At 38.8% G+C, this 20,954-nt stretch overlaps 1 protein-coding gene across 2 annotated transcripts in view; it reads right to left on the minus strand.

Annotated features, from left to right (window-relative positions):
- ntm (neurotrimin) overlaps positions 1-20,954 on the minus strand; it is a 447,916-nt gene that overhangs the window by 418,143 nt on the left and 8,819 nt on the right. The window contains exon 1 of one of the 2 annotated variants that reach the window (XM_042430738.1): positions 124-219. The exons of the other annotated variant lie outside the window; for it this stretch is intronic. Coding sequence (XP_042286672.1) covers positions 124-217 — 94 coding nt within the window. The 5' untranslated portion in view covers positions 218-219. Of the gene's footprint in view, positions 1-123; positions 220-20,954 lie in introns of those variants that run through there. 2 annotated transcript variants of the gene reach the window in all.

Consider the following 20,954-nt stretch of genomic DNA (forward strand, 5'->3'; position numbering starts at 1 on the left):
CTTTATACAGTTTTTTTGATTTGTGGAAATACTGATCCAAGCAGAGGTGGGTGGGTTTGGTTCTACAGCTGACCACTGAATGGAATTAGAGGAAGTGTCCTTCACATTTCTTTCAATACTCACCCATGCCTTTTCCTGCTTCTACAGAGGCCTGCATCATTTGAAATGTTTCATTTCCTGTATCAAGATGGTGTTTGCAAAGTACAGCAATCATCATAGGTGACTCTAGGAGAGAATGAGATGTCCTTATTTCATTATTTTAAAACCCCCCTTCACAAAAGGGTAAAATTCTAAGAAAGAAAATCCAGGAGAAAAATGAAGTCTACACCTTGGCTAAATGACAAAATACCTCTCCTGAAGAGCAAGTGCTTACTGAGTTACTTTGAGCTGGTGTTGGAAATGGAGAAACTCTGGGATGTTGCTGGCACCATTTACCTCAACATGGTCTGATAATTGGTGATATCGATCTGGTACCCTCAGCAATGAAAAAGTACCAACCTTCAGCATCCAGCCCTGATGAGGACTGTGTTTACCATTCTGCACGTTTGACAGTTTTATTGTTGATCCTTGGAATGTTGCACTGCTTTCTGAGGCTGTTTTGTCTTGGCGAGAGTGGAAAACACTGGATTAGCAGGAGACGCATGAAAAACTCCTTCCTTATGCCTTATGTCCGACTGCCACCCCAATTTTTTTTAATTGCCCAATGTATTCACGGCTTGTGTATGTGACCTAAACCATCGCTTCACTGACCAGCTTTGTCCACTATGGATATGCATGGCAGCAACATCCTATTATAAACCCATATTTTAAGCCTTCTCCTCGACAAGCAGAGACAGTGTAACTTAACACCTGATTAGGCAACATGCTGTTCAGCTCTCATCCGACCTGAAAAGAGCAGTGTGTGTGTGTGTGTGTGTGTGTGTTGAGTTTGGTCAGTGTATGTGTGGAAGGGAAAGGAACACACAGCAACATTTGGGAAAAACAAGCATAACAAAGCTCTCCAAGCTCAAGAAGAAGAAAAAGAGAACAGCAGGTTTCTATTCAAGCTTGACAAAGACAGGATGTGTATTTTGGAGCATAATGGAAATATATTGATCATATTATGCACTTTGCATCAGTATTTGGCATTAAGAAATAAGAGCTGGTATTTCAAAGATGACAAAGAGGTTGTTATGTTATTCTACTCCATACTTCAATCGCTTTTCACATACAACAATCTCAGTCTGGGAATTCAGAAAGCAAGCAATTCCTGCTTATTATGGTTTATTATATCATTATTTAAAATTTGTTGTATAGTACTTGCTAAACAAAATATCAACACCGATGCAAGAATCTCTAGTGTCTCATTTTCAGGACTGGGAGACCTATTTCAGAGACATTTTCAGCAGAGTGCGTGAGATAGCAGGATTGATCTGATGCTGAGATAGTAATTACCAACAGAAAAACAAGCTCGCTTTCTTTCCCTTGTATTCTCCCGCCTGTATCTAAACAAGATAATCTTTTGTTTCTAACATGACATTACCACAGCCTGTGCAGATCCTTCAGTGACATCTCATAACACTTTTAGACTTAAAATACAGCTCAAGATGGCTGAGAGCTCCTGAAAATGACCCCCGCCGGCTCACCTGCCCTTTATTCCTCCATCTTTTCTCCTCCCATCACCTCCATCTCTGCACTCATAAAGATAAATGTTGTGTGTCATACATGGTGGAAAGAGAATATTCTGACGGTATAGGAACATGCAATGGAAGTGTCATTCATGCAGGGATTAAGAAAATTCAGGAAAATTCAATAGTACATTGACTTACAATTATGCAATTATCTAACTTCACAACAATATTGTGAACACAACAGAGCTTTTATTTTAATATCTTTTGAATTCTCAACACGCACTCACTGCAAGTGAGTAGTTAAGCATGCAAGTGGTTTTTTTTAGATTTTTAAAAACATTGCTCACAATAAAAGTCCGAAACCAACAGAACAAACCGTTTACAAATGCAGAGAGTAAAAGGTCATAAAATTAGAGAATCAAATAATTAAAAAGGTGACAATTATTTGTCAAAAGTGTTTTGGCCAAAATAAGTCTGTCAAAGGTTTCAATCAATCAGTTCCACTCTTTAAATAAACTTTACACAAACACAATTAAGTTTCAACCAAAAAATATCTGACACACCAATAAAAATCAATTCTTTACTAGACTTGTACTAACACTGTGCAGAATATTATCATGTATATATTAAGAGTTAGTGTGTGTAGAGTTTTAGTTCAGTTTCTAGACAACATTTTAGTCGTTTATGTTCTAATGACTTCTAACTATCTGACCTAAACACCCCAATGAGGTTCAACAATTTAACGGTGCATTTCTCACATGGACTATCGTATTTCCTAAAATAGTGGCCAGGGCCTTTATTTAGCTACGTCAACTGTAGAGGGTGCTAGGCCTTTATTGGAAGCAGGCTTATATCAGAGCAAGGCCTTTATTTCTAATTCCCTCTGTTTGATAAGTATATTTACTCATCTTTTAGTAAGAAGCCTCCTTGTTTTCTGATGTGCTTCCATTTAGTCTGTTCAATTTCTGTTACTGCCTTACTTGTAATTACAGTAATCCGCACCAGAGACTTCCACCGGCTGGGCTGGCTAACTTCCGGTTAACCCTTTGCAAACTTGAATGGGGATAAAATAATTTAATTGTGCAGCTTTTCTAGTCTTTCCAAATGTTATTGGACCAAATTAATCAAATTTTGATAGTGAAATGAGTCATTTCGCAAGGGTTGTGTGGTGCTGAAACCAATTTATCCACGCTTGTTTTTTCCCTGGCCTGTTTTTGGGGCCCACCTTTATTTGTTCGCTTCGACCACACCCCCAACCATTATCTGAGACCCGGCTTTTAATTGACTACCGGCCACTATTAGAGGAAATACGTTAATATGGACCCAAATTCTTCTTGTACATCTGTAAATATGTTGTGTGCATTGTGACAGAAAGTTACGATGATACTCCTGCAAAACAAATTTGGAACAGTGCTCCACACTCCCCAGCTGAATAAATAACTTATATTCTATATCAAATGCAAAAGGTACCCATTGTTATCAAACCATTTTTGAGACAACTATATCAGAACTAAAACTTCAATTGTTTTTATTGAAACGTAAAGCTGCATACAGCACAGCATTTTTTTTTTTACAGGTTTCCAAAGCATGGTGACCTGTAACTGTAGACTTGGGAATATGCGATTTCCTACTCTGAACAAGGTGCAGCATTAGAACTGGTGGGTCCACTGCTCCTTATCTAATAAAGCAATTGTCTGTCTGGGACAAGACTGAAAGGGGGAGGGAAGGCACAGAGGGGAGAGAGAATATTGATGGCCAAGCTTCCACCTCTGGCTTGAGCTGGAAAACAGACAGACGAGTGATTGGTTGCCAGGCACTACACTAAAGCCACTTCTACTTTATCCCCTTGATGGAAGCCTGTGACATGACTTTACAAATTCACTGCGAAAGGGTCCAGCAGCACCAATATCATGCACTGTCTGTGCTGGAGGACCACATCGTATCTGGGAGGAGGATAGACTTTCCTGAGCTTAAAATGTGATTTCAGTAAGGCAGATTTGCCCCTGCGTCGTTTTGCCTGTGTAGGATTTGATGTGAAAGCCAAAATGATGCAGTGATTCATGTGAGCACATAGGCGGGTGAGCCACTTAAGAGAAATCCTAATCACAAGCCTCCCCTCCAGCTTGCTGCAGGGGGTTTGTGGGGGATTTAAAATCACAACCACTTAGGAGTTACTGTTAATTAACTTAACAACTAACTTGCTTGGCTTAGTTAAACACATGCAAACACCCCAATCCCGCGCACAACCCACACAAAAACCCCACAAAACTAAAGGATCACAATTGTAGCCATAATTTCACAAGTACCCCATGCTTTTTTTTACAAATAGAAAATGTGAAATAGACACAATGAGTGGTAGCAGTCCAGGCAGGAGCTAAATGCTCAGTTTGCATGGTGAGACAGCCTACAAAAAGAGAAATTAAAGCCAAGGGAGACTGTATTTGAGTTGCATAAATTTAAATTTGTCATGCTGATGATGTCTCACACTGAATAATTTTTTGTATGTGTTTTATTTGCTGAATAAATTAAATCTAAATGGAAATTTGGCACAATTTCAAATTGAATGCAATGCCTTAAAACAGGTGTTATCATAACTGAATTTAAATGTAATTTTACTGTAAGGTTTGGTTTTTCCAATTCAAATAAATTGATACATTGATGTATATTTGTTTTTTATTCTCATCTGCACAATGTATAATCAAAGGCTATGAAATCACAAGGCAATCACTGGTTAATGCATATAGCATAAAATCCATATTTATTCCCCTATGCCTTCATATTGGCATGCCTAATTGTTGCTAGTTATACTAAGCCATCACAAAGTACAAGTGAAATCAATGGTTAGAGCGCAATTCATTTGGCTTCTGTTTAATAGACTAGACAATATGTAGGGCTACAGCAGCTGTCTGAGCAATGAGGGACAATGAAATTGCCTGGCACAGGGAAAAGTATTCTCAAATAAATAGAGCGCATTAAACACCTTTCAAGACCAACTCTTCGGAAGACAAGCATGAAGGCCTCCCTATCATTACCTGATTGTAGTCTACCTGTTCTGACCTTGAGTTTCCTAATGACATCGTCCTTTTGCTCAGGTTGGAGAGTATAAAGGTCAAACATGTCCACGTCTGGGCCTAATAATAAGCCTGTCTGAGGGATCTTCAAGCACTGGACCAGTCTCCTCTGGCCAAGGGCAATGGCTGTGATTATTCCCATCAATTTACTGAGCCAAAGCTAGATGAGTTCAACAACAGGGTATTTGTACACTAAAATCTACTGTAGGTGTAAGGAGATGCATAGGACCACAATAAAATTAAATTTAGATGTGTTTCCAGTTTAAAAAAAATATAATATTTTCATGGGACTAAATACACAAATCATATAAAGGCTATTTACACCTGTATGTACAAAATGAGACCACCATTATATTACTACAAATTGTACTGTTGACCAAGAAGAAATGGGATATTGATATGCTGTATGATATTCATTGTGAAGTAAATATATATACTATATATATATGCTAAGATACGGAGTTGGGTAAAAAAAGAAAGCTGGAAAAGCCACTTTGTTCATTTGTTGTCTCATGTCAGGAAGTGCTACAACACATCTCATTGTTCTATCACTTCATGCCATTCTCTGTCACACAATGACTAACAGGAGGGACTGTGATGCATTTGGAACATTTCTTCTGGCAATTTTGGCTTTATTTGATATCTGAGAGTAGACTGTGACAGAAAACATGGGGAAGATGATAGGACGAGGGACACTGTGCACCGTGTGCTTCTTAGACCACTGATCTACCAAGGTGTCTCAACAATCTGTAATTAAATTGAAGTGATGGAACCATGGATTATATCATGTGTAAATACACTGGCAGAGAATTCTTGTCCCCAATCCAGTCTCAGTGCACGGACCGTGTAGCCAAATGCTGACAAATAGAGGTTCCATCAATACGTTTGCCGAAATTGCTTTGCACAGTTTCCATGCGGGTTGTGCTGCCAAAACTGAATCAGAATCTTTTGCCTATAAGGTACAGTATATGTCAGGTTGAAAACTTGCTGAGGCATCTGGTGTATTTTCATGCTCATTAAAACATTTACACATCAACTCTTTTCTTTGTGCAGAAGAAAGACTATTGAGTTTATAGAAAATCCTCAAGATGAGATACAAGCATTGACTCAGAAATGGTATATAGCATTTATTGGTGTTTACTTGCCCTCTGAGGGGTAGAGATGACCTAAACCATGGCAATATAATACAGACCTCCACATAATGGTTTAATGTTTGTTGACCATGATATTGGTTTTCTTGGTGTAATCTCCCACTTACCCACTTTGCCTTTGTCCCTGTCCTCCTCTCTTCCTGTGTAACCTTGTTTCTGCAGTTTTTGACTGACTTGACATTGAGTCATGTTACTAGAAAAATAAGATAATAGTATTGAGATTCTTTTTTTTCCTCTTTTTCTTCTACATAAAAATGTCTATCCCTGGACTTGGTACAAGAAATACATTTCCATATACAATGTGTTAGAAATTGATATCGAGCGTCGCTTCTTGCCTCCTAATTCCAGTAATTTTGTATAGATGACACTGTCACACACTGCATATTTCACATTGAATATATAAGTCTCCTGGGATGCTAGATACAATACAAACACTAGGACCACAATATCTGCAGATATTATACAGTATTGATTTTAATGTTGCTGTTTTTTGCCCCACAAGAAGGCCTCATTTGAATTACCCACCTCGGTAAGGGAGAAATCTGACAATGAGTCAGAGTAAACGAGCCCAAGGTTTATGAAAAAAAAAAGAAGGCCTTAGCATCCCTTTGCATACTAATGGCAATATTATTTCCCAGTGCTTGTGGTACCTAGTTGTAGAGCAAAAAGAACCCCTGTGAAAACAACTTCCAAGAGGCCCACCATCTGGCGAGAAAGATACAGCGTGTTAGGATTTTCAAAGAGGTGCTGTAGAAAATGCTATGAGACAAGAGTGATTCATTTCTCACACTTCCCAGAATTTCCTGATTTAGATATTATTTTAACCTCTCCGTTCCACCACCACAACACTGTGTCAGCCTATTGATGATCCCAGTGTGGGCCTGCCTTATTTTAGAACACTGTGTACATACCAATGAACTTGTCCACCGTATCTGCTCTTCGTGGGAGTGCATACACCGAGCGGGAAGAAAGCAGCACAAAAAGCATGCACCATGAGGATGCATTACACCATTTATGATAAGACTATGTGCCTCTCTGAATGGGTTCAGCTGACAGTTGCTGATAGGGAGACATAGGAGTGCAAGCATATTGTGGGAGGAAATCAGACACGCTGAAACCTTTAGCCAATCAGCCTTAATACAACAACAAGCACCACAGTTATTACCATGAGAGCAAATAGGCCTCTGTCAGTCTCCAATATTGAGTTAGATGAACACACAAACGGCGAGAGCCTAAGCTTTTTTTTCCCCCTTGCTGTATGGGACACAGGCAGAAAAAAAAATTATGGAAAAATTATGGTACCGGCTGGTGTCCAGCTTCCCAGAGGGCATTACCAATTCATGGCCATCCGAATAGCCGCAGGCTAGCCTCAAGGATATGACTGTCCCAACCTGAGAAAGTTCAAATCGGATTTCTGCATCAGCCATTTTTGTAAGTTACTTTAAATATCCTTGTGAATAAATTACTGGATCAGCTTTATCATTTTTTTTCCCCCCACTTTCAGTATGAAATCCGGGGATTCCTCAAGAGAGTGACGAGGAGAGAGATGAGAGCTTTTGCTTTGTATGTGCTCAGTCCCTCGTAGCCATCACACTAGTACGGAAATCCTTTATTGTACATCTCTGAAATAATCCCAGAATAATCTACTGTACAGTCAGTCCCATAAATCCCAAAGAGTTTGAGCAGTCAACATGTGCCACAACACAAAAATGACCTGTAGTTACATTTACGCCATCTAGCAGCCATAGTAATACACTCCAGCTGTCCAAAACCGTTTCAAACCGCTGTTAAAAAATAATTATGATTTATGGTGTGACATCACTGTGGTTAAGGTCTGGTTAGGTTTATGCACAAAAACCACTTGGTTTTGAGTTAAAATGATCACTTGATACATGGTTTATACTTCCTTAAAACTACACAACCTTCATCATCATGGCATGACAATGGGAAGAAATGGGAAGCAAACAGTGGTCCACTGCAGCAAAGTCCACTTCTTGCTCTTTTTTTTTAAAACTATCTAGCCATCCACCCAACCTGCTTCCTCCTAACAAGGCAAAATCATTTTAGTGAGTCACCTTATACTGAGTTGTACTAATCACACACAGACACACATACATATTAACTTTTTGGGACTTTTAGTAAATAATCACACAAGTTGTATGTATGTGCTTCTTGTCCTCCCCTCGTACACACACCTGTTAATGCATGGGGAATACACACATGCAAACACAAAGACAAAACTCCTCAGTGGAGATAATATGTGTAAAACTGGCTGCTGGATATTTCAGTCAGCTGTCGGCCGGCTGCATCTTTGAAAGCAGCTTTTTGAAAGACTTCCTTTAGCTGCCTCCCCCTCCCGCTCTTTCTCTCTCTCTCTCTCTCTCTGTGTCTGTCTCTGCTCTTTAGATGGAGCTGGCTGTAAACAATGTGCAACACTCAATATGAAGCTTCATTTGTAAAGCTACATTAACCTTCACTAAACACACAGTCGACAATAACAGCACTAAGCAACTATGAACATGATGTCTATTGTTACTGTTATGTTTGCAATCTTATGAAAGTAGTGTTGAACAGTTTAGTGCAGCCATGAATACTACAGAAGAAGAAAAACTGCCCCAAAATCTTAGGACACATTCAGGCTGCAACAGTCATCACACGCTGACCTTAAAATACACACACAGCCTTCAGCGGTGATTATCTGACTAATAGGAACAAATTAAGAACAAAACAGACATACAGAATTGCTTTTGTTTCAGGCAAATGCGCTAATCAACTATAACTGCTCCACTAAGCAAATCACCTCCATTATGATGAGGAATAACAATGAAAGAAAAGAGGGTGGAAAGGTGGGGAAAAAAAAAGTGTTGTGTTCCCTCTCGACTCTGCTGGCACTGGATACAATGACATCATCGCTCATTAAACGGGAGCTTGACAGGCCTCCAGACGATCACAATTTGAAGAAAAACAGCAGCAGCAGCAGACAACAACCAAAAGAACAGAGCCGCACCCATCAGTCGATTCATTGATTGGTCGATTGACGTTTTTCAAGCAAAAAAAGCCAAATATTTTCTGGTTTAAGCTTCTAAAATGGGAGGATTTGCTACTTTTCGTCTTCATGTGCAGGGAAAGTGAGGGGGAAAAGTGGAATTAAGTACACCAGCACAGGAAGAGTCCTTAAAATACAAATGCAAAAATGTCTCCAAATGCAGTAATTGTGCTGATGCTGTGGAGTTCAGCTGAATTTTGAAAAAAAAATTAAAGGACAGACAGGAGCGTGAAAGTAAACAATCAAACACAGCTTGCAGGCAGTGTTTCAGAATGGTTTAACACTGGTATGTAATGTGGTTAGCTAGCTAATATGATAGTTATATTGCTGATAAATGAAGCAACATGGGCCTCAGTTTGAGAAACAGCCACAGCTGCATCATCACCATCTGATGTTACTGAGGATGTGAGACAAGCTGAGCATCAACTAGTCTGTTTTATTGTACATTATAAGGATCATACAATTTATACAACTTTATACAGTTTTAAGATGATGTTTCTCAACTAATAACTTCTGCTGGCTGTAGCTTCATACTATATTTAATGCACAGAAATTAGAGTGGTATCAATCTCCACATCTTGGCAAGAAAACCAATAAAAATACTTCTCTAATTATTCGCTGGATCCAGCTTCTCCAGCGTCAAGTTTTGCTTATTTTCTATGTTTTATTTCACTGTAAATTAATCATTTGGACTGTTGGTTGAGCAAAACATAAATCTTAAGACATCATCATAGGCTGTGGGCCATTTTTCATTGAATGAACAATAAAACTCATGACTAATAATTACAATAACTGTTAGTTGCATCTCTAACTTTTTTTTAACCAAGAGGGACACTTTACAGCCACCATATGCTGTAATGTATTAACCTGCTAAATGAGATTTTACTTCATCCTAATAAAAGATAGAAAAAACCCTGAAGGTCAGATGTGAAGATCCTGTTGCTGATTTCATTACTGTCGGCAGTATTTCACCTACAGAAATATCCATGTACATCAAAAACGATGCCATGAGCAGAATACACGCAGAACTCTCTCAGCATTAATCTGTCTACATTCACGCTGCTCCCAAAAACCTCCTGCTTTCATTCTTAGCTGGTAAAAAAACTTAATTAAGTAGTTAAGAAATGGAGAAGAGATTGGAGATTTGGGAAAACGAAGTATCTGCATCACACTGGGTATGTGAGCGCAGTGTGCAATTAATATACTCCAAAACAAAGAGATGAAAGAGAAGGCAGGCTGCAAGCAAGAGTCTCTTATTGGTCTTTTGCTGCCTCTCGACAGATGGCTTCAGGTAAGCCAGAGGAGTAGGTGGAGCAGTTGGAGGCCAATATTTGAGGTTGGATTTTAGATCGCATCTGCTACATGGGCCAAATAATCCAAGTCACCCATTTAAAGGGAGACGGCACAGCTCTCAAAAGTCCTTCATGTGACTTTGAGACAAGGATTCAGTTATTGAAAGAAGACTAAAAATAAGATATATTTAGCTTCAACATTCTATTAAATAAATTCATTGCAAAAAGAGTAAAGGAAGCAGGCATGAAATAATAAACATATTGGCTTGTACTGTGAAACAGACATAGTCTAAAGAGGGAAAAGGGAAGAATTGGCTGGTCAGTGAAAGACAACTGATGCCAGCCTGCTTTTGCTCTTAACATTCTTCATTGCAAAGCTTTCTCATTTTCAGACATTGGATGGGTGTATATTGCTTTGTTTTGTTTTTTGGGTTTTTTTTTTTTTTTTAACAGCATACTTGAAATCTGGCTGATAGAGCTGAGAGCCCACACTATGTGACTGAGAAGTACAGGTTATGGGTCAGCACAGTGGCGGCTGGTGACTAAAAAAATTGGGCAGGACAAGAGGAAAATCAACCCACGGCGTGGTGTTATTGTACACTAGTTGGTTACTTATGTCTACTTTCTTTTGTTCAAGTTATGTTATGTTCTTATGTTCAAATGCAGAGCTGTGCAGAGACCTTTGGAGGGGAGTTAAAACACCATACACCAACATAATTTATAGCATAAACCCTTGAATTATAGCAACCCATATTCAAACAGAATGTAACATGGAATCTTATACCAAACTGCATCATACTATATCATTGTCCCCCACCCGATGAAATGGGAGAGGGGGACAATTTTATATCCCATTCATTGAATGCCAGGGGTCCAACCCAGACAGCTGAGGCAGCAAGGCCTGAGGCTGCGCCAGCAGAGCGGAGCTCTCCATCCATTCCCCAGCAGCGCCCTGCTGCTGCCGTGCCCTCCAGTCCAGATCCATTCTGGCCATTAACTTAACAACAGTCCTCAACAGTCCTTCAGGGCTGCCATAACAAGCTAACTGTTGCATCTGCTTGATAAAAAAAAAGGGAAATGTAACCACTGCATCTGAAAAAAGGAAATTTGGACTCTGTTGAAAAGGCCTAAATTAAAAGTAATTTTTTAGTGATGTGTTTAAAAGTACTTCACAATTTGCATGTTATAATTTCTTTTCTAATATGCTACTGTATGAATCTCACTTTTCATTGATTTTTTCCAAAGAAGAGAGAACGATTCTTTTATAAATGATCCTGAGATTTGATAATGGTTTACTTCAACCAATTACTACTTTTTTATACTTTGATCTCCCTCTTGCCTTTCTAAAGGAGCAACCTCCTCTGCCTCTATGGACCATTTAAATCCAATCCTAATCAGAACACAGGGCACCATGAGTAGCCTATTAAAGCAGTTCAGACTAGTAAATAAATAATTTGATCACCAAATACAACATTAGGCCCTATTTTTCATGATAGTGCAACGACCAGCGCAAGCAGCACATGGACAGTTTGGTAATTTCCTGTCCTTGCTTTCCCATCTTTGTGGTATTGTGGTGTGCAGCGGTGCATGCACGGTGAACTGCTGGGAGGAGAAGGAGGCAAAGCGAGCTGTTGGTGTTTTTGTGGAAAATGGATCTTAGAGGTCTCAGAACCACGTCTTTTTCTGGAGTAAAGTAACTCCGCTACCACTTGCTGATTTTATCAACAAGAGCAAACTCAATACTTGCTGTAAATGTGCTGCAGTAACAGATAAATGCTTGAAATATAAATAAGATTTTTCAATTAAACACTCCAACCTAAATCGGCACAGAAAATAAGGTTTAATGTGGTTAAAGTATCAGTACTGATTTGTAAATGTGGGTGATTCTTACAGTATCTGATGTTTATAATGTATGAAAAGCTTCTCCTACAGTTCATTAAATCCCTGCAGGACTGATATGTTGATAAATCCGCAGCCTCTGAGAGGTGCCGCGCCTAACACAGGTGGAGAGCAGGACGCCGGAACTTGGCTTGGGTCTCAAGGAGTTGTAGCATTTGTTCACTTACAAATAGCCTAAACTGTACACACAATGCACTGCTCCATTGATTCTCAGCTATAACTTCATACTCTCTGCCCCAGTCACCAGCCTCACTGTCACACACCCGCTCTCTCTCTCTCTCTCAACTGCACACTTGCTATGAACACAACCTACACACTGAGCTATCCCTTAAAAGGAGCTATGCTACTTGTATATCACTATAGTAGGTTAGTTAAAATCACACAAAAAAATAAATAAATAAATAAATAACATCCAGCAATGGACTCAGCCAGTCATTTATAGCCAATATATTCATCCAATCACCCGAGCCTAACACACATAAAAGCATATGAGCATCCCGTCACTTCCTGTTAGCGAAAGATTCAACTGATAGAAAGAATCAGTATCGACATTGGCCCCAAAAATCCAGTATTGGTCGGGCCCTAATATCAACGTCTTAATTTATTTCTGTTGTAAATTTCTATGATCATCAATCACAATCATTTTATAAAAATGATTTTAAAAAGAGGATGGTAATGTTTTTTGTACATTTAGTATATATGGTGAGAATTTTTGGCATTTTTGCATAATACATAACTGATTCATCAACTATCAAAATTGTTGGTAATTAATTTTCTTTCAATCAATCTTAAGAGTTAACAGACCGCATGTTTCAGCTCTACACACAGTTTCATACAGTCTAACAGCATGAACAAGTGTCATCAACAGAATGTATTCCCTGTAGCATAGTCTACTATTTGTGTTAACACAAATAAACACATCTTCATAATATCTGCAGAGCTTCATAGTTAAATATATGTGTGCCATCTAACAGTTACTGATTTGCATGTGAGTCACAAAGCAGAGTTCAGCTGAAGACCAGAGTTCAGCTGAAGACTTACTCGCTTTCTCTGTGGCAGGTTTGTTTTTAGCAGTCTTGACTTAAAACATCTTGCATCAAAGGCCTCACTTCAGGTTCACTGACAAAAGGATACTGCATGAGAAGATGACTAGACCGGCGCTACCAATTACTGTGCAGGAGAGCAAACCGCACCATCGCAGCATATTATATTAGTTTGAGCTCATATGGTAAACAGCAAAATCAAAAGTCTGAACAATATTATAACAAATTTCTCATCGGGGCATTTTTTTTTATCCATTCATGAAAATAAACAGTGATTCAAAACTGTATTTCCGATGTTTTGTGCACATATATAAATTATAAACTGGCCTCAAAGTTAAAGTCTTACCAAATAAAGTAGCACACATCCTTTTTGTTTCTGCCTGAGCTTTCACTTTGAATATCACACTGCCATGATCTTGCCACTGCTGAAATGTTTGCATTATCAGCTAGAAAACGAGTGGATGAGTGGATCTAGTATAAACCACAATGAAAGCTGCCTACATGTCACATCATTCCTCAGGTATGTTGACTTTTTACATCACTTACAGACCAGCCAACAGATAGATAATTGCCACATTATATTATATAGTGTATGACTCAAGTGCAACATCCCAGTGCTACTATAAACACACAGTAGAGTCAGTCTGTTTGTTCCATCACCACGGACCTGACATTTATGTAAATTGGACGTTCTTTCTCACCAAAACAAGCTCAAATGGTGGTGCATTCCAATAAAGTGGATGAAAGCAATTGTGTGCTCTGCGCTGCTTTCATCTCTGCAGGCTCTGCCACCCAAAACTCAGTTTTACATTTAATATAGCAGTGCAGGCTTGCAAACACACATCAGAACTGATGATATGACACAGAAAAAAAATTGTTTTCACTTGGACATGTTGCACATTATTAGGAAACATTTACTTTATGTGAGACAATCTGTAACACAGTGTTGATATGGCAGGAAAGAATATTCTGATTTCAGCTCCATTGAATGGAGTTCAAAATTGCATCCTGATACATCATGCAGTGGCCTTCAGTCTTTCATGACTGGAGTCCATCTAAAATCATGCTAACAAAAACTATCTTGCAGGTACTCGAGTCTCTGCTATTATCTAACAGCCTGGAGGTAAATCAAGAATGATTTCGCGTCATCAAACTGAGATGTTGTAGATGTGAAATTAAAATGGATTTTTCACATTCCAGTGCAAATAGCTGTCTTCACTCTACAATAAATCCAATGGCTCATTCTTCTAAAACTATTACAAGTCCATTTTGCAAAGTTAAAATCCTCATGGCAAAAGTAAACACCACATTACGGTTTTTAAAAAAATGTCCTGACTCACTGTTGAAACAGGAAGTCCACTTTTTGCCATCTAACTAATTATCTATCCATCAACCCAACTCGCCACCTCCTAATAAGAATTCACCTTATATAGACGTTGAGCTGCGTCACTTCTCCGGGTCATAATTACTACAGCCACTAGATGGCGTCTGTCAGTGAAACGTAACTGTAGGTTGTTTTTGGTGACTGAATGAACAACCTATAGGGTCGTTTTTCTTGGGAGGATAGGATCATTAGAAAATATATTATAAATATAAAATTACTTAATCTTCAATCTTCTTTAGTTTTACTAATTGAAATCTTTCTCTATGCTCACCTTAAATCTCAGTTTAACATGTGTACTTACCAGCAGATTTTCTGACATCACAGCTAGTCTGGAAGTCAATCCTGGTGTGCAACTTACACAAGTGTGATGTAGAAACTGGAAGCCTCCAGTGTACATACGCTGAGAATGAACTTTTCACTGAAGTAGAAGACATCTTTTAGATGAACAATATTTGGGTTGTAGTCTGACCAATACTGGATGTTTGACACCAATAATGATATATTCTAAATATTTGGGAATTTGGGCTGTATTTTTTTGGAGACATTTTACAGTTGAAAAAGCAACTTGTCAGCACTCTGGTGGACAAACTAATAGTGACACTGTTTCTAAATGACCTCAAACCTAGTTTGGTATTTCTGTGCTGCAACTTCTAAATTACTTACTGGTTGAAAACATACACAGAAACTTACAGGGACTATACTCATTACTGACTAAGGAGTTTTCCGAGTAGAGCCGCTTTGGGCCGATGCTTCAAATATTGGAGAGGGGGTGTTAGGTTTGCAGTCAGGTCATTTTGAGACAAAGCTTTGTAACCTGCCATGCTGTTTTCCGGGGTTGTTCAGTGTACAATGATGCAACAGTGGAGAAAAAAAGTATGATGCTTGGACTGACGGCAACTGCTTGACTGATGATTGGAACCATTGTTAATGGGGAAACCCTATTACTGACCCTAGGAGCAACACATTGTGTGTGTTGTTCCAATGGCAGCTGCTACAGGTTCAGAAGTTTACAACACAATAGAATAATGACTACATCACGCTAAGAACGGCTTGGTTACATTTTAGGCTAATAGCTATTAATGCATTGTGTGTACCAGGCTGCTTCTGTTTTTTTCTAAATAGCCACCAAAATAACAACACTGTCTATGAGGTTTGTCCCTGTTCAAAACTGGCTACATATCTTTCCCAATTACCTTTCAGCTGTCCTTTCTCACAGGTTGGGTTGTCGTTTATAACTCTTTTTCTAATATCAGGTGGAATAATTGGCAGTTTACGCATACAGTACCACCCTAAAATTTATTGACTGTGTTGGCCTTGGTTCAGGGCAGCATCACAAAGTAGCCACTGATTTTATGACTGTTGTAATTGTGCTCCCCATTTGGAATTGAAGGATTGCTGCAGATTTGGAAAGCAACCAGGAACTCTGTGTTTAAGCAGGGCTTGATCGTTAAAGCTTTTTTCACACTGAAAGCAGGCTTTGGGTTTTCAGGAAAATATACTGTAGTTTCTAACCCCCAAAAGATTTCCAAAAGATTTATGATAGGGGAAAATAAAAGTGATTTTTCAGCCCGTCCTCTCAAGGAATTTTAGTATAGGTCTAAAATTCAGGCCGGCAAAAATGACCTATAGTTACATTTATGCCATCTAGTGGCCATAGTAACTATGGAAGTGACGCAGGTCAGATAACATCAGTATAAGGTAATGGTGTAAACCAACTATACATTGTTTTCGCCGGGCTGAATTTTAGACCTATAACGTTGTTTTTTTATGAGGATGTGTTGTGATTTTTTTCAATTTAGGACAATAGCTTTTTGGCCTTAATGAATCGCGTATTAGCAAGGCAAGAAAATGGCTTAGCAGAAATCACAGCAATGGGATTTTGATTAATGAGAAACATTCATTTTTGTATTGACCATTTAAAAGACTATTAAGATTGCCACTCAAGCGTTGAGCATTAATTATAAGGCAGGCCTACATAAGCTTCCATGAAATTTAATGAGCACTGTAATGTCTGAAATAATGCACAGAGCTTTGTAGAGAATTAGGTTGTAAATGAAGTCCTTAAACAACAGTCATATTAAACTTTTCCTGCCAAGTTTGTTTTCAGCGCACACACTAATGATACCTTGTTCTATTTTTTTTCCCCTGAGAAAAAAATGCTTGTTATTCACACACACACTTAATTGCTCACAGTATATTAAGAAATATTTGGAAAAACTGACAAAGAAAATCTGAGCAAACAGATATGATACTTACATGACAACTAATAATTATCATCAATCCTAACCTGCCATTATGACAAATAAAACACATTTCTTTTTAATAATTACACCTTCTCCAAGACAAGATTGTAAACAGCAGTTTGTGGCATTTAAAAAAAAAAACTGAATTAAAAAAAAAACATGTCAAAATGATTAAGAGAAGTGAATGAGAGCAGTTGCAGCACAGTCATGTACATCAACCCTGCTGTTGGTCATCAGTGAAGCTTTACCACCAGGAAGCCCAAACAGACTTAAGCAGTGCATTCATGCATTCGCTCCATGCGTTGGCTCTAATCAACCTGTTAAACGGCATCAGGGTTCATCTTAGACATCTGCTGCTGATGTGATTGCAATTAAAAAAGCTACTTCAGTGCATACTCACAACCACAACACACCAGCCCAGATGCCAAGAAGCAACATTTCCCAGATATGAGATGGGGGATGTAAGCTCATCAAGTCACTCAGTCTACTCTGTAATACAGCAAGTCTCCTTGGCCAACCGATATTTCATCAATATTCATGAATACAGGGTGGGTCTATTGGTGCCATGTGCTTTGTCTCTTCCACTGAATCACTCAGGACTAGAACATGACTGTCATAACATCAATAATGTGGAAAATCCTGCTTAAATATTCATGAGTTCACATATCCTGAACGTGGACCTGCAAATTCATGCTTCTTGTGAACAACAAACAGAAATACAAAGCTTCCTAAGGCTCATAACTCCACTCTGCTGTCTTTCTTATCAGCTCTTTGTGACGCTGTGAGAGCCTGTAGGTCCTTTTCTGGGGGCGCTTTAAGTTATATCAGCCATATCGATCTGTTAACTTTGCATTCATCAATCACAAGGTTAGGGCAATGATTCAGATAAAATCAGCACACTCCACCCTCCCCCCAGTGGGAAATTTGTAATTAATACCCCTACGTGCCAGTGCATCCTCTTCTGTGGAGAAGACTGTGTCACCTTTGTTTACAGGTATAGTTACATATCATGTCAGTATATCAGCTGCTCAGTTTTTTGAAGGTTTTTGAAAAGAGGAAAAAAAAAAAACAACTATATATTTAATGAAGATTCCTGCTCTCAGGAGGCTCAACTGTTTCCTATTAACACTCTCCCAGACTGCCACAACAAAGGCCTTTGCCAAGGGGCTTCCAGTACAATCAATGATAGCACTAATTGAAATATTATCTCTCGTGCTTCACACAAATGCCCAGGCAAGCCCCCAATAATTGCACACAGATTATTCCACAGACCATGTGCTTGCTAACCACTAACTCTGCCATCTGCTCCAAAATTACAACCATACCGCTGCACTAGTTAAATACCCTCAGTACACAGCAGCTCCCCAACTGTGAGATGACTCCCTGCTATTAATGCATGAGGGCAGGCCCAGTCTCGAGTGACCTCCTTATCACTGAGTCGATGTTAAGGATCTGGGCAGGTGATGGTATATGATTGATGTGGGTATACTGCCTGCCCACGTAAATTATATATCTGTTTCCCTCCCTTGAGATTTCAAATCAGATAAAAAAGGAACATATGGAAGATTTAGGAAACCATCGCAGGCTGCAAACGCTCCTGCAAGGCTGGGAAGTCTTCACAATCAAGCGGATGAAGAATAGCAGCAGAAACAGGTTGATGGTATCAGCAGTTCAGGCAGGAGAGGGATGTTTGGTGCACAATAAGAGGCTGTTATTACCCATTCTAGACACAAGAACTACAGGTAAGCCGATTATAATACAGACAATGAAAGTCACATATCATGACAAGGTCACTCGGAGCTGGAAAAAACAAAAAAAAGGAAACAAAAGGCCTAATTACAGCTAGGTAGCAAGACAGAAAGCTGCTTTTGTTCATCACATGGTTAATGTTGGGGATGTCATTCATTATTTATACTGTTCTCCTTTTGTTTCTTGATAGATAAACTTGTTTTAACTTATTTCATTATCCTCTGGTGACTCAGTCTAGTTGGCTTTGGATGCTTCTCCCTTCTTCTTGATTTTACGGATCCTGAAATATGCCTTCAAAGTACCATTTTTGGCACGAGAACCTAGTTTTTCATGAGCAGCTACAAAAAACTTTCACTGTGCAAGCATCAGCTATGGCTTCAATCGAAAATACAAGTGTAGTGGTTCCAGTGTGGAGTGGCTGACACTGCGACCCTGTGGCTTGATCTCCTGGGCTACTCCCAGCTGCTCCAACATGTGTGTCCTCTAGTGACTGAAGCAACTCTTTACCAAAATAACACAAAAACAAAACACTGTCCCAGTGCAAAATTCAGTAATAATTTACCCTTCACTCACATAAAAAGACACAAAGGACCTCTTAAAAAATACAAATAGCTGGAGTAAAACTGTTTTCATGAAGCCATGTCCAGAATATGTTGGCAAAAACCTTCTAATGCTGCACTTGAGTAAATTAAATTTGGTTTTGGTATAAATGCTTCAAACGTACCATCATTTAGGACACAATTGGTATAAAATGGCAGTTTACTGCTACTCTAGTAATGTTTGCATTTGACATAATAATTCTGTTTGTTATTTTAATCTTTTTAGAGGTCACAGCATTGACTTCTCTTGCAAAAGGTTTGTTCTTTTATCATTGTGGTTATATCTGCTGTTTTAAGCTTTACCAAAACATAGATAATTGAACATAACATATGTAATGTTAGATTATGCAAATAAAAATACAGAAAGTGGCAATAAAATCCCTTACTCGCAGCTGCATATACTGTAACTGCTTCATAAATAATGCTCCTAACAAACAAGAATAACTTGTGAAATGCCTGGCAACTTAGAATCTTTGCCTCTCAGCGATTTCCTCTTTACTTTAGCTCGTCTTAACTCCTCAGAAAATCTCATCCTTTGTGTCAAAAGTCAAAAAACATCGGAAGAATTTGAAACTCTGTGTGCTTCATGTAACTCTGCTAAACAGCCTTTGGCATTCCCTTACCCCAGAGGACACATATACATCCAGCAGTGTTTCTCTAAAGCTGCGTACATAGAGACAAACAGTACTGAGGTCGAGCTGCGAGTTTCTCAAGGAGGCAGCATTCCTCCGACACAACAACTTGGTGAATGGACACAGTCTGAAGTCACTATCCCTGCTGCTTATTAATCAGCTCTCCCTGGCAATGTCCCTTCTGGCCACCGAGTCACATGACCACTTCACTGGAACTTGGCAAACTATGTGGGGGAGGAAAGGCTTCTCAATAAGCTTAGCCTTTACTTTTGTGCGACTGTAGGAAATGCCACTGCGTGATGACAGCGCATTATTTGATATCCAGGAAGTGAAATTGAAGCCATGCATGTGCAAACTAAGGACTTTATTCAGCACAGGAAAAATAAACAAAAAAAAACAACAAAAAACTGATTCCAGCTGCATTTTCTGCCCATGATGGATTTACCCGGAAATGTTTATCTGCATTTCAAATACCAACGTTTCAGAAGTTTCCTCTGGGATAAAGTCTGTGAATCTGTCTGTTTTCTTCAACCTATGGGAGTCTTGTCATGTCACACATTTAGAGTGTAAGTTAGAGTAGTAATAATATAATTATATTCAAGAAAAAGTTTTTCTTTCAACATCTCCCGAGATTTGTTGTTTTTTTTCTTTGTCTGCTGAATTGTCAATGCCATACACAATGCAGCCACAGTATTGAGAGCCTTCAGTGAAATTCCAGCACTGCAAATTGATTGTTGACCCAAACTGAGTGTGAACAAATCAATCACGCTTCCATTAAACTCTTACAACAAACTTTCCACAATCCAGAAATGATAATTTGTGATACGAACCTGTGAAAACACCAAACAAACACAAGAAAAACCCTAAAAAGCAGCACTTAATACAGAAACAGACTGCAACACAGAAATTGCTCCCCACCACAGGAATGGGAAAGACAACTGGATAACAATTACCTCCAATTTGCAATTTGCCTTTTCAGAAAACAAATAGACCCTCTTGTTGTTTCCATGAAATATGCAAAGTGGCAATTTCACATCTGTGGAATAACAATTGTCATTTACAGACACTCATCATCTCATAACGTGTCTAATTTCCTTAATATTGTACCATGAAGGGAAGCAACGTGAAGTTTAATTGAAAAAAAAAAGTTCCATATCCATGGTAACCTCTTGAGTCAAGCTATGGAGCAAGAATAAGAAAAAAAATATACTATAGAGGTGTAAAAATAGCTCTCG

Source organism: Thunnus maccoyii, chromosome 13 (assembly GCF_910596095.1).
Source record: "Thunnus maccoyii chromosome 13, fThuMac1.1, whole genome shotgun sequence".
In the NCBI taxonomy this organism is placed as follows: domain Eukaryota; kingdom Metazoa; phylum Chordata; class Actinopteri; order Scombriformes; family Scombridae; genus Thunnus; species Thunnus maccoyii.